A 15,076-nucleotide genomic window follows, 5' to 3' on the forward strand; every position below is an offset into this window, starting at 1 on the left:
ATTCACTCAGCTTCAAATAATGTAGTTGTTTCTTTTAAAACTAAATCAAGACATATTTTCTGTTATTGTTGCACAATTTTCACCCATTCATCCAATATCCTGCCAGCTGTTCTCTTGTACATTTGTGTCTTGTGAAAATGAATATTAAACAAAACAAAACATCCAGAATTGAGACCTAACGCTTAGATTGATTTTGCATTCCCAGCATCACTCTGCTACTTTCTTTCTGTGAAGGATTTATTGACATGAAAAAATATATGACGGAAAAAGTAACAAGGGAGCAAAAATATCTTGAAACGTATTACTGTTGTGTCTGCAGCGTGTCTGTGATGTTAATGCAGAACAGGTTGTGACTGTATCTGCCTTACTAAATTCAATCATTTATACGTTTCTGTGCCTTTTATCCTGCTTGTTTTTACTCTTGATCAATTATATCTAATTAAAATCACAATGAATCTGTTTTTGTTTTTTAGTCTAGTCTTTAAATTCTAATTATTTCCCTAATTTACATTTTTTTGCCTCATTCTCCTAATTTGCCTTTAACATCATACATGTGTTGGACAGTTTAAGATAAACAAATGGCAGAACATCTCTTGAAAACAGTAAATCTCTGGTGGTGAGTTAATTAGGTGGGAAGAATACATACAATGTTCAGTCAGTAGTACTGTCACATCTTTTTCTATCAATTTAGAATTGCCTTTTGGCTCCCTGACTGATTAGATTTATACTTGATGTTAACACTTTATCACTCATTTTCTTGTTTTGATGTGATATACATTAAATTAAGGCTGCAAAAATGTTGTGTTACTGTAAATGTGAGTTCATTTTCAGGTAGATTGGACACATTGCAAATCGAATTTGTAACGTGGCTCTCCGACACATGCAGAAACTCCCTCCATAATCATGTTACAATATGGCGGCTGTTCTTGCCAGTCTAGACTGAGAGTCATGCAGTACAGCTCCTTCTAGCACTGGGCCAGCCTTGTTATTGCAGCTGTGTTGTCTACAATACATCTCTTGTTGCAGCGCAGCAGGAGGCTGCTCGGAGCTTCTGGCCTCTGTGTGCATGCGTGTGCACATGTGTTATAATCACATTCTTCCCTGGCATTCACACACTGCACTTTCTGTGAGTAGCCTTTTTGATTTTTGTGCGAGCTCTAACTGTTATTTGGTGAAAAGGCTCGCAACCCCCCGAAATCTTTCCGCACACGTCTGATAGCGTGTTGCATTTGCATCCGCGCTGGTATATTGTCGCACACATAGGCAGGTAATTTGCATGTGATTATTTGCATATTGTACAAAGCAGGCATGCCTGACAGACCACCCACTGCTCAGCTAGTGCGGCATCTGGCTGATACACAGCTTACATGATGTATTACTGATAGGGCCAGTGTCATCACTAGAGACTGACAGACAGGCAAGGTCACCTTCAGACAGAGATAGAGGGGGGGAGAAAGAGAGAGACAGAGAGATGGATATCTTCAAAAGCAGTGGCCAGATAAAACAATGCAATCACAAACGGTTGAGCTCGTGGCGATATGAGCTCTTCAAGGCTGTCCGTCCAGTTTCGCACTTTCCGTTAAGATCTGTTTTTGCATGCTTGCGTTGTTATTTTCTGCTTATTTGCTTCTATCTGCAGCTGCCTATCGCCACTCCTCTCTCTGCTGGGCGTCTGTATGTTTGTGTGCTAACACAGAAACCTTTGTGTGCGTATTAAAAGGATCATAAATATTCCTATTAGCGGAGTGTATCAAGCCTCTCAGTTTCCCTCAGTATCTATGTCACTCTCACACACACACACACACACACACATTCCCTATAGACACTCCTCTGATAGCCTGACAGCTGCTCTTACATAAAGAAGACCTCCAAAGCATTCATATACCCGCATAAGCACACATACATTGTGTTCCTTTTTTTTTTTTTTTAAACCAACTCTCCGTCATGCCTCTCAAAGCATCTGTCTCTGAAGTGGCACAAATCCACACCCAACATCTTTCTGACTCCCCAGCGTGTTGTCGAGAAGTCACACTGCACACGCACAGCCTGTCCAGCCCTCACACACACACACACCATTAACCTACACTTTAGCCTGAATGTTAAATGTGCCTGTGTGTGTGAATTATACCGAGGGGGGACATCGATTAGCATTGGCTTAAGCAAGCCTTCTCATTTCCTGTCTTCCATTACAGCACTCAATCAGCCCACAGCTCCTTCTCTGCCATACTCTGCTCAGGAGGCGACCATGCTAGTTGTACACACACGCACACACAAACACGCAAATGCGCACAAACACACGCAGGGTTTGGATTAGCAGGCTGGGCAGACGTCCAATATGACAAATCCACACACACACACTTAGCCTGACATTCATATCCTTTCTGTGAGCATTCCTCCTGTCTTCTTCCACAGCCGTAGTCCAGTCGGTATTAGTAAGATGTCTCATTACCTCACCAGGCTATGCTAACAAGGCAAAGCTAACACAATGGATTACAGGCAAATGAAACACCGGGCGGTTTAAAAGACTCTACGCAACACAAAGGAAGTCTGTGTCTTCCAAAAAAACGTCAGCATTCCTCAGTTTTTTTTTTTCCTCCTTTCTTTCTGTGTTTGTGTCTCACTCTGAATCCTGACTCATGGGTAATACCTTGAGACCAGACAAGTCTCCGCTCTCTTGAGAACATCCCGGGCGATGCACACACACACACATGCACGCACGCACGCTGGCAAATACACTAAACACGCACAGGAAGCCAGGTATCAAAGCGAGATGGCTTTGAAGCAGCTAAATGAAAGGCTGAAGGCAGAAATGACAATGTTTTCTGGCAGGCTGTAACTGTATGTCTGGCTGAGAGGGAGAGCTTCGGAAATAAAGTCAGTATTATGATCTGAACACCCAGATATGAGTTCTCCTAACCGCCTCCATCTGTCCTCCTGCAGCCTGCGTTTGAAGTCTCACTTGGATCTGCATTCTAGTCTATACCCTCGCTAGTGCTGCAAAGATTTCTGATTTCTGTGTTCTCCAGAAAAATGTCTGTATGTTTGCATGTAGCCTAAATCAGTGAACACAAGCTTCCCGGTGCTCTGTCTGTGTTCTGCAGTTAATGATCACCACAGTGGATGTATTCTTTATATCCTCTCTCTCTCCTTTTGACTTTAAACAGTGCTGCTCTCTGTGCCATCACTTAACTCGTCTTAAATTTCTTGGCTAAAACTGCCGTGCAGCAGAAGTGTGTTGGAAGCAAAGACAAATATTTAGGTTGGACACAGGCTTGGCTATTTTATGAAGCAAGCAGCCAGCGCTAGTGTTCTCAGCCCTGTCTAGGAGGAGTGCAGTGTGGCCAACGCGATGCATTTTTCCTTCACTTTGCACCTCCAGAAGACGAGATGGAACAAAGACTGGTACAATTAGTGCCGTTTGTTATCAGCATGACTGTTGGACGAGCTGGACCTCGGATGTGGCAGTCATGTGCGGTGCTTGTGACTCTCCAGTGTGTAAAGGGTGCCTGTGGTTGGCAGTATGATCCACCAGTAGTGGCCCTCAGCCCTGAAGTCTTAATTAGTAGCATCTGTGAGCTCTGTGTGACTAAACTCCTCTCCTGTTTTTCCTTCTTCTCTCCATCTCTGCTGCCTACCATCCCTCCAGTTTTGTTTTTTTTTCTGTGTGTGCCTGCATGACAAGAGGACCTGTTACGTCCTCAGATGTGATGCTGTATGTCATCAATTTGTACGACGACACGACTAGCGAGTCTGTCATCCGGTGATTTGTGATTTATGCGCGTCCGCTTCATTCCATGAAAGGGTTTTTTTTTTTTAATTTAAGGCAGGCGTGGGCGCTGGCGTTCAAAGGCGCACACACCGAGTGCACACAAAGAGGAACAAGAGCAAATCTGCCCACTTTGAATCGGCTAATGCTCATCCAATCCAATATGGAGCCGGGGCTGACAGATGGGCCCAGTGTGTTCAAAGCAGAGGGCGCCGATTTAATATCCAAACAGGTCAAGCCAAAGAGAGGCAGAGAGAGAGACACCCCTGTGTAGGCACGGCGCTAAAGGTCCTGCCAGCCCTGCCACCACAGCTGGGACTCACCTCACCTCCTCCCTCCCTTCCCTACTGCCTCCCACACTCTCTTCTCTCTCCCCCTATTTGTTCTTGTTGCCAGGCGGGGAAGCAGCAGGCTGCGCACAGTTCTCTCCTCGCAAACATTGTAATCAGCGTTTGTTTAGTGTTATTATATGTGCCTCGGAGAAGGAGGCTCGAGAGGGCGAGCCTTTTCTCCAAGTAGCCAAGTGCTCCCAGTGAAGCCCGTGAGGAGAGGAGGGCTGCAGAGTGGAATCCTGCTGCTGCTGCTGGCTCTGACAGTCTGATTTAGAGGTGCTTTCTCTTACCTCTGACACAGAGTCCCAGCCTGCCCCGCTCTACTGCAGGGCTGGGAGAAGAATAGTGGTGCTTATCCTGAAAGCCTGTTATTTGTGTGTGTGTGTGTGTGTGTCGGTCGGTGTGTGTATTTGTTCATTCACACAGCATGCTGGCATTTCTTTTTAACAACCTCCTTTGTCAGTCACTGAGATGTCGAAGATTGCGTGAGCACAGCAGATCTCTTGTACCTCGCCAGTGTACACTCTCACACACACACACACACACACACACACACACACACACACACACACACACACACGCACACGCATGCAGTTTTGTGAACGTGCATGCTCTGTCGTCCAGATGGAAGTGCTTATTGAGTGCTGGTGTGCTGGCAGATCTCTCTGTCTCGGGGAGAGCGGGAGAAAATAAGGGAGAGAAAGAAGGAAAATCGGGAAGAGAGAGAAAGCCGAGTGGAAAACCCTTCCAATCAGATCCATCATCTTCGTGCGTGTGCGCTTGTGCGAGTGTATGTGTGATCTTCCCAGCCAGCTCTTCCTGCCTCCCCTCTCTAATCTTATCATGTCGGAGCTGCAGATTAGTCCTCCCAGATCCCATCTCTGCCTCCAAATGCCACAATCAGCCTTTTGTTCTTTGGTTGTGCTTACTCTTCCCTTGCGACAGGCGAGGTGAACACTCCCACAGTCTCCCCTCCCTGCCATTTTGAGCCTGCGTGTCAATGTCACGCCGCTACCAGCCCTGATCCACCGTACCCAAGCCTCCCCTGCCCCTGGGGCGTTAGCTAACTAAGCCGTTAGCTCAGCAGCCTGCTAGCCTAGCTGAACTGCTTGACATTCCTTGCTAACATTGAGCTGCTGCTGCCGCTCTTGTCTGTTTGACCTCCCCCTTTTTCCCTCCCTCCCTCCCTCCCTCCCTCGCTCTCCGCCATCTCCTTTGTCTGTGTGTTTGGGATCTGTCTTTCCTTCCTTACTTCTTCTCGCCACCTCCTGAAGGAAGTCATAGATCCTGGCTGCTGTTGTCACCAGTGAGGAGGAGGTGGTGAGGGAGGGGGGGTCACTAACAGGGTTGGCAGAGGAAGAAGAGAGTGTTTGAAAAGCAGAGAAAATAAACAGAGGTTTCCTGTTAACGAGGTGCACTGGGGGCCTGTCGTGTGGGAGCAGGAGGATCTGGTATTGTTTAAAGCCAGGCTCTAGTGTTACAGTGCAGGGAGGAGCAGGAACGGGGCATTAGGTTTGAGGGTTACAGGTTGTAACAGCGTTCTCTGGCTGCAAGGCACTGACCATATTGTACAGGCTGCTGTGAACAGACATGTTCTCCAAAACACAGAAGCACTTTGCTGAACTGTCAGCATTGGTTTTGCATCGAACAGCTAAAAGCAGTATTGATTTCACACTTTCATACTTCAAAACACAGAATTAATTCAGTCTGTTTTCTTTAAGTGTACTCCTTTACAGAATTCCTCTCTTTAAAAGCAGAGCTGGTTTCTTTTCAAACATAAAACCCCTCCTTGTAAAGGGGGAAAGTCTGCCCTCTGTATTTCCCTCTCTCCCCCAGTCTTTGTAGTATTGTGGTTGTACACAGGGGCCCTAGCTCCAGAGTTGACTGCACACACATGCAGCGACACAAAGAAAGCTGCACAGCCATTATGGGCCCAAGGGGCCGGCCACCTTTAGCTAGTCAGAGGGAGAATTAACTGACTCACACAATGCCTGGCTTGTCTTGGCTGCTTTTAGAACAGTGATGAATGCATCGATTTGTTTTTTATTAACAGTGACACATTTTTTTGGTTTGTTCTACACTTTTAAGTCTTGTAACGTTTCCCACATACGTAACCTTTTTGTGAAGTGGCCCTGCTATAATCCAACCGCTGTCTGATGAGTGTGCTGAAGAATGCCACAGGCCAGGCCGAGCCACTGGAGGGAGGGGAGGTGCTATTGTGTTCAGCCCCAAAGCATGACTCTCAGATTTATATCACCTCAATGAATAAAGGGGGTAGCCTTATAGCCGGCGGGTGAAGCGGGAGGAAGATCGTTGTAATTTTAAGTCCGCGGAAATGAGATGGTCTCACCGCTCCCACCTTAATCCAACTCTTTTTCTCCCCCCCCCCCTTCTTCTTCAATCTCCTCTGCTTCTTTGCACTTTCTCTTTTTTTCCTCGCGTTTCATTTCTTTCTCTCAGTAGTGGGTTAGTAAGTCTTTTGGCCTCTCTGCAGTGAGCGGTATTCCCAGGGTTTAGGGCCCAGGAGGAGGGAGGGCAGGGCCGTGTTTAGCCTCTGGCAGGACAGACAAAGATGGCTGACATTGTGCGGGGCTCGGCTATGCTCGGCTCTCTACAGGCAGCGTGGAATGTCTCTAATCAATTCAGCATTGTGGGTTCCTTATACGTTCTCCCTCTGTCATTTTCTCTGACGGGCTGAGCACAACCCAGACAATACAACTAGTAGTTCGTGCGGCAAGTCTGAGCTGTCTATCATCTCCCTTCATTTTCTCCTTGCGTTATCTACTCATTTTTCCACCCCGCATGTTTATAGAATTGTGATAATTGAAAGCTATGCTCCACTCCCACTATGTGCTCCATATGTTGCACTCTCAGTCTTTTCCCTCCCTCTTTCGCCTGAGAGGGCTTAACGCCGCTGTGAGCTTCATAACAGCAATCTGCTCGGGAAGAGTGGCAGCCACTCTGTAGCAACGAGCGCGCCGATGATAGTGGAAGTAACATTTGGTCCCTGCGTTGGTTGGTTAAAAATAATGCAGGCTAATGAAAAAGGTGTGAAACCTGTTTGTGTGTGTGTACGTGGAGCATGTTCCGGCTCTCTGAAATCCCTTTGATTTTGTGGTTTTACAAGCAGAAAATGAAATGTTCAGGTAGCACACTGGCAGCATTTAAAGTCTCCTTAAAGTATTAATTATGCATAAGCACCGGATAACGGCTCGTTCTGCTGTGGCAGGCAGCCTGTTAGTGGGGAAGGTAACGGTGTCTGTGCACTGGATAGACAAGAGGTTGGGATGGGTGGGCTGGCTGCTGGCTGGGAGGGGGGTGAGGCAGGGAGGGACATGACGTCATTGCACACATTTCTTCACACAGTATGCCTTGGTGCTCGGGGGGCTTGCGTCTCCGTCCGTCTGTGTGGCTCTCTGTTGAATCACAAGCAAAAAGTGTGCGGGGCCGTGTGATGTTGCGTGCACGCTCGCTACCATCATCCGGAGCAGTAAACGCAGCCGACTGACTGCATGCCAGCTGCTGTTTAACACGTCCAGGCTCACTTAGTCACTCATTCCTCCCTCCCCGCTCGCTCGAGGTTTCTGGAGAACGGGAAGAACAAGGGAGAGAAAATGAAGGGGGAGTTGAAGGGTTGGATTTAGAAAGATTGAGAAGGGAGGGAGAGAATGGGAAAACCAGAGGTGGGCTTGAGGTTTTGAGGGAGGCGATGATTTGCTTGGCTGCATGTGCTCAGTCTCCTCCCCGGTGACATAACAGAACAATGTACTCTAAAGGCTTTAAATATCTTTACTCTGACCTCATGTTCCTGCGCACGCAAACACACACGCACACACACACACACACACACACACACACACACACACACACACACACACACACACACACACACACACACACACACACACACACACACACACGAGCCTGGAAAGGGCGGATGTTAATCTGTCTGTCTTAGATTACTGCAGCGTCTTTCCTATTCCCATTTTTTCCCCCATACGTTCATTCTTCCTGTATTCTGTGGCTGGTGCCACAGGCGGTGCTGGTTGCAGGTGTCTCAGTGTGTTAGTGCAGTGCAGTCTCTAATAAAGATGGCTGGGGCCAACAGGATAGTGTCGCAGTCCAGCACCCAGCCCAGCAGTCTCTGTAATGTTCTTTCAAACCACTGTGACGGTCAGTTGAGCTTATGTGGAGGCACAATAAATATTTTATAACATGAAATGAAAACAGTATTTTGCCCTTTTCATCCCTCACCTCAGCGCTGGCCTCAGTTTTTTACCGTTTTCTCCCCCACTCCCTCCCTCTTTTCCCCCTTCCTTCCCTCTCTGGTTTTCCATTCACTCGCCATGGACAGGCTCTCTGCTCGCCTCAGTGCTGCCACTTGCTGGCCGTGTGAAGAGTTACAGGCCTTTGCTGACTTGCATTTAATCAAAAGGCCAGTAGGTGGCAGCACTCAAAGAGGATGAGGCCCAAAGCATTGCAAAGAGAGACTTTACCTGTGCATGAATGAGCTTTAAAAGCCCTAACAGCGTATTAAACACATAATAGCTCAGTTGAGTGTTTTCATTAAGTAAAGAGAATCCAAGCTAGAGGATTGATCTGCAAGAGGCAGACTGAACACTCATTCCCTTCATGGTTCCTCTCGCTCCACACTTCCTCCAGCTATGGCCGTCCCACTGTTTACTTTATTAAGGCTCTAAATGCCCTACAATCCCTTTTTAATTGACTTGGTCTCTCTGTGTGCTTTTTGGCATCAGCCAGTGCGAGTCATAAACAGTGCATCTGCACAGCATCACTGTCTGCCAAGAGGCCAGTTTGTGACGTCGTAATCAAACAAAATGATGTCTGTTTATCTTAGTGTGGGATCTTTTTTTTTTTTAATTTTTATCTCCTGTTCACCCGCTCTGTGTCTCTGTGTGTTGCAGAGTAAACGGGACCATCTGCTGATGAATGTGAAATGGTACTACCGCCAGTCAGAGGTGCCCGACTCCGTCTACCAGCACCTGGTGCAGGATCGCAACAATGAGAACGGTGAGAGTACACTGCAAAAACTCAAAATCTTACCAAGTCTGTTTATCCTATTTTTAGTCACAATGTCTCGTCCCACTCGATTTAAGATGAAGAGACATTTCAGAAAGATGGAGGGACTTGTTTTAAGACAATGCATCTTAAATATCTTGTTAAGTCAAAAAATCTTGAAATTATCTGGTTTTAACCCTCGTGTCGTCCTGCAGGTCAAATTGACCCGTGTTAAAGTTTATAAATGTGGAAAAAAAATACATATTTTCACAGTGAAAACTTCCACATTTTTAAATTTTTTTGGGAGATTTTTGAAAATTTTTGGTGGGGGTAAAAAGAAATGTTAAAAAAATGTTTCTTTAAGAAAAAAATTTATTTTTTTCCCAAATGTTCTTAAAGAAAATATTTGAACTTTTACTAATATATATGGAATCACTTTAGATATTTTTAGGAATTTTTTGTCAGATTTTTATTCATTTTTTGAAAATTTTTACGTTTTTTGTATTTTTATTTTTTTTATTTCTTACCAAATTTGGGGATTTAAAAAAAAACTTTTAAGGGAAACTTTTAAGGAATTTTCTTCTTGAAAATTTTGCAAATTTTTATAAATGTGGGGATTTTTTTGCTGAATTTTTGGATTTTTTTTCAGACAAAGAAACAGTATTTTTTGGTGCCCGTAAATGAAGACAACAGGAGGGTTAAGACACCTAAGCTTGACAATCCTGGTAAAATACAGCTTAAAATAAGTTTCCCAGCTAATTTTAAGACATTGATATTCTAAATATCGTATCTTATTTCAAGAAATCTTACCAAGCCACTTTTCGCTTGTTCTTTTGGCGGATTTTTTTTACTCATTTTAAGGTAAAATTTCTTTGAAATAAGTTTTTTTCTTGTTTTGCGAGGAGCATTTTTTCCAGTGTAGCACACCTGCACATGTGCATCTACACAGTACGCGCTAAAGTAAATACACTTACTCTCCGTGCAGCACAACCCTCAATTTCAACACACACTGCTGGGTGATATGAGAGCTCGCTGCGAATTGCATTTCAAACACAAAGCAGAGGACAGTGTCCCGGGCAGCCGAGCCAATTCTGCAACTCTGCGCTGTTCCCTGGGCAACGCTCCCTCAGGCCAGACAGCAGCACCGTCAAGTGTTAACAACCCGCAGTGCCATGTGGCCCTTGAGCATACACACACCAGTGGGCTCATCACACGTTAACACATACACTTCTACAGGAACATAAGCACCGCCAATAATTCATAGCTAAATCACATCCTGAAATGTCACAGAGGAAGGTTGCAGTTGGAATAATTAGTTGATGAATAAATATTTAGATGTTACCAAATGATCAAATGAGCCACACTGTAGTGTGCTGTTAAATATACAGAGAAATAGCTCTTAGTTTTTGACAAATAAATAATGAACCCATCACATAGTTGTCCATCCAAAAAGCATCTTTCAAAATGAAACTTTGTTTATTTCCTGCCTTTTGGATCTAAAACCACTCGCAATTTAGAAATGTATAAAAATATTTTTATTTTAGTTTGTGTCATGTCCACTGTAGTAGATAACAGCAATTTTATTGTTAAAAAAACAAACAAAAAAAACAGGGACACTTCAAAATCAAAATATGCTGACAAGAAAACATGCTGATCCATTTTCTAATCAAACTTTAAGAAACTAAATTAAACTACAGTGGTGTAAAATTGAAGCGGTTGAATGAAACATAGTTTTAAACAGCTATTTATTTGTTCTGTTATTTACTTCACAAAGAAAATATTAAATCATTCTCATGTCCATTACAGTTTACATTCATAAAGGGGCTGTTTTTTCTCCTGACCAAAAGTTTAACTGAATTCTGAGCTCCATTTCTAATTCCTGACGTGTTCAGAAACAAGAAAACCTATGATAACCACAAGTAAAACAACAATCCAATATTTAACGTAGCTTCTCTCTTTTCCTGGGAGGTGAGTTTTGCTGCAGTCTCCTTTTGTCTCAGTATGAAAACAAAGTTCCTATTTATCCCAATTATCATTATCATATTGCTTGGAAAGGTCCTCTGTTGAACACGTCAGGTTTTAGTAGCGTAGCTCAAATGAGTCAAAAGGTATAGAAAAAAAAGTCCAGTACTGAGGACGTAAATGGATGGAATGGGTCTCAGGAAGATATGCAAGTAAATAATAATAACATTCAACCTTTGTATAAACTCTGAATGTTGAGGTACAGAGGCCTCATTTACTATGAAGTCAAGCAAGAAAATCAAAGAAAACTGATTTGTTTCTCCTGTCAGTCATTAATATTTTCTCAGTCCTCCTTTGACTCTTATGTAAAATATTGTCCCAAGTTGTTGACTTTAAAGTCTTGTATTATATTTGGCTGAAGTGGCCGCAAGAACTCAGTGTTCAGGACACTTGGTGAATATACACATACTTGAAGTTTATTTTTACTATTTGTAGTCGGTGCAGATCCTTAAAAGCGCTTCTATTCGAGCTCAGAAAAAATACAGCAGTGTGTACTCAGCCTCACAGAACACATGCTCACCTGTTGACACGTCCTGTTAGCAGCTGGCAGCTCACGTTAGCCGCTGTGCCCCTAATGGCTGAGCTTTTCTCAGTTCACCGCTAAATATATACTGTGTGTTAAAACAGCTTTGTAACCAGAGAACAAATGTAGATGCACGCGCAGCTACAGCCTTCTTTATCTGCAATAATCCAAGTGTCGTGTTTGTCCGGGCGAAGCTTCGGTTCAGACGTTTCGTTGAGATTATCAACCAAACATAGTGTGTGCCGTTGCTTCTGGAAACGGGCTCAGTGCAGCACAACACTCTGATATCTGCAGTCTGTCCTTGTAGCGGGTCCAGGATTATTAGAATTGATGTCACACGGCCAGAGCGCAGCGGCCACAGCATGCCTCAGCTCAGGTCATTTGTCAAAGACAAGTCCCAGCTCCCTCTCGGTCCCGCTGATGCATCTTAACCCCCGTAGGGGTCATTTCACTTGAGAACCGAACATTATGTCCTCTCCTCAGGGGGCCGCACTTTATTGGCTTTATTGAATTATGTGACACAATATTGACCTCCACAGAGGCACTGCTTACTTTGGGTGTACACAGAAATGTGCTTGTGATAATATGAGTTTTCAAACCAGAGCTACTTTATCTCTGTTCCCTCTTTTGTCATAGATTCATAAATCTGGTCGATTTCGCAAATCTGTTTCATTTAGATACACTGAGCACGGCTGACGTTTTTATTTTTTTGTCCTGCAGACTCTGGCCGGGAGCTGGTCATCACAGACCCAGTGGTCAGGAGTCGGGAACTCTTCATCTCTGACTACGTGGACACTTATCATGCTGCTGCTCTCAGGTAAACAAACGTCCTCTCACATTTTTAAACACACACACACTAAAATAACTGCACTTTGTAAGAACAGTATAAACTTCCACAGGTTTTTTTTTACACTCAGATGTTCATCCAAAAAGCTTTTTCTACAGACACCTCGTCACATCACACAGTTTTTAGTATTTGATATTTGGTTTCCTTTGCCTATTGAACTAACATTTATGACCTTTTTTCAGGTCACTAAAGTTCTTTATTTTTTAACTTAAATTTTATTTGTTTACAGACACATTTTTTTGCATCTTTGGTTTTGGAATTTCAGGTTGCATATAATTTCATTGAATTTATGAGGTTTATTTGGCATATATTTAAAAAGTTTACTAGCCTAGCCGCGCTAGACAACCCACGGCAACTAATTTAATTCTCTGCCAGGGTGGGTCTAGTTACCCTCGGTAAGCCTCGAGGCTGGATTCTCCTAAAACTGGCCGGACGAATCACCATGAAGTGTAGAGTCAGAAGGCGGGCGTAACTAAGTGACGACAGAGGCGTGACGATTCTGACAGAAACAACCGGAAACAACTAGCCTAGCCGCGCTAGACAACCCACGGCAACGAATTTAATTCTCTGCCAGGGTCGACAACAAAAACGACAACAGTCGTTGAGCTCCATTAGCACCGACTCTGAATAATCTTTCTGTTAACATGTCTGTAATATACTTGAGCTTCACCCATTGACTGTATAAATAAGGCTTCACCGAACTCCCGCATCCTCTGATTTCCGGCGCTCTAGGAACTCCGTCAGCCTATTCGTTGCGCTGATTGGTTGTATACCTACCCAATTGCTGCAGAGTGATTTGATAGACAACCTTTTAGCCCGCCTCCCTCCCTGTCGAGAGTTCCTAGACCCTTGCGTCTTCAGACCTGTGTCTAGCGCGGCTAGGCTAACAGTTTACCCGAAGTTGTATGCTTTTTCTTTTTCCAGTTTTACAATCTTTTCACTGCATATAAACAGCCACGACTAAAATAAAACTCCAAAAAAGTCTTCTTTGCAGTATGACAGAGTAAATTATAAATTATGGGGAAAAAATCTAAAGTTACAATTTCTGTTATCTATTTTACAAAACAATAAACAATCGTTATGCACAATATTTTGATAGGTGCTACCAATACTGGAAAGAAAAGTGTGCCTTTAAATCCTGTAGATATTTCACTTGCTGCATTTTCCATTTTCTTCCAAACCCGTCTCCTTTGTCCAAACACAGCCTGCACTTCATGCCGGTTCAGCAAAAAGTCACAGAACTTTTCTCTTGTAACTGTTGGTCACGACTCAGTCATGTTCTCTTGGTTATTTTAAAGAGTTTTTATTTTAATTTTATGCAGAATCTAGTTAGTGCAAAAGATTTGTAACACGTAGAAAAAAGTGATTTGGATAAAATATCACAATTTGAAGCTTAGATTTGGCTCATTTTCCCAGCTGAACAGAAAGTCACACATGAGGAGTTCAATCGCAGTTGGAAAGTTGAAAACTTTTTTTTTACAGTTTTACTGGTTTTGGGCTCTGATAAGCAGCATAATTTAGGTATTTTTGCATTTTTTTTTAAAGATAGTGTGCCGTGCAGACCGGCTGGCAGGCTTTGGGGTTTCAAACGGTTAAGAAAAAGACATTAATATATATGAGAAAAATAATATTTTACTGCCACACAGCTGGTGCTATTAAAGCAGAATATCATCATTCTAGTAAAAGCAGAAGTTACGTACTCAGGGAGCATTACACAGTCAAACACACTCATTGGCCTCGTTTATGTTGTAATGCACGCACACCATTGTCATAAAATACTTGGCAGCTCTAGTCTGGACTGAGGAGACTTTACAGTGTTCTCTATTTATTCTGACGTGTCTCTGTTTTCCTGGACAGCAAAATAATTCTACTCCTACATTTTTGCTGTCAGCTCTGTGTGAACCATGAACAGTTTTGGTTCTGTTGTAGTAATAGTAAATGAATCCATCACAACAAACAAAGCTGCTTTTTATCTGCCGTTCTAATGGGGGAAGGAGTACATGCTCTACTGCTCTGAGCAGGTGCTGCCAAAACAGACCAGATGTGCAAAGAGACAAAGCCATAAATGAGACTCATGCCTCATGCTGTCCTACATTAAAACACTGATTAAAATGGCTCTGCATCAACTCCCTTATACACACCTGTCAGAGTCTGGGCTCCTGCACTGCAGCTGATGCCGCTTTCTCTCACTGAGCCTCATGTCAGTGGAAACGCTTGCAGCTTTAATCATTTTCTTGGTCTGAAATCAGATATTCTGTGTTGGTTCTTTGTCCCTGCCTCTGTCTCTTCATCCATTCCTGGCTGACCGGCCCTCCCTCCTCTCCCACTTCCCCCTTCCTATAACCAAAACCATCTGTGAGCAGCAAAGCCATGTCTTCCAGAAACCACTGATTTCAGGGAAAATTAGCTTCAACTTCTCCTACACAGAGCTGCCTTTGATTTGACTTATTCTCCAGGCTTTAGATAAACGGGAGGGAATTCCAGTGGGATGCCGTAATGCCGCAGCTCTCCAAAGACAGCTCTCCTTAGCACCCTTTAATCTTTTCAGGGAGAGGAAGATACTGTTT

The 15,076-nt window shown here is 43.8% G+C and overlaps 1 protein-coding gene across 4 annotated transcripts in view; it reads left to right on the forward strand.

Annotated features, from left to right (window-relative positions):
• The window catches only part of rerea (arginine-glutamic acid dipeptide (RE) repeats a), a 137,729-nt gene that overhangs the window by 77,765 nt on the left and 44,888 nt on the right, over positions 1–15,076 (forward strand). For all 4 annotated transcript variants that reach the window (XM_022204787.2, XM_051949113.1, XM_022204788.2 and 1 more), the window contains exons 4-5: positions 9,024–9,129; positions 12,383–12,479. In XM_022204787.2, the coding sequence (XP_022060479.1) occupies positions 9,024–9,129; positions 12,383–12,479 (203 nt within the window). The remainder of the gene's footprint in view (positions 1–9,023; positions 9,130–12,382; positions 12,480–15,076) is intronic.

This window comes from Acanthochromis polyacanthus, chromosome 6 (assembly GCF_021347895.1).
Source record: "Acanthochromis polyacanthus isolate Apoly-LR-REF ecotype Palm Island chromosome 6, KAUST_Apoly_ChrSc, whole genome shotgun sequence".
Taxonomy (NCBI): domain Eukaryota; kingdom Metazoa; phylum Chordata; class Actinopteri; family Pomacentridae; genus Acanthochromis; species Acanthochromis polyacanthus.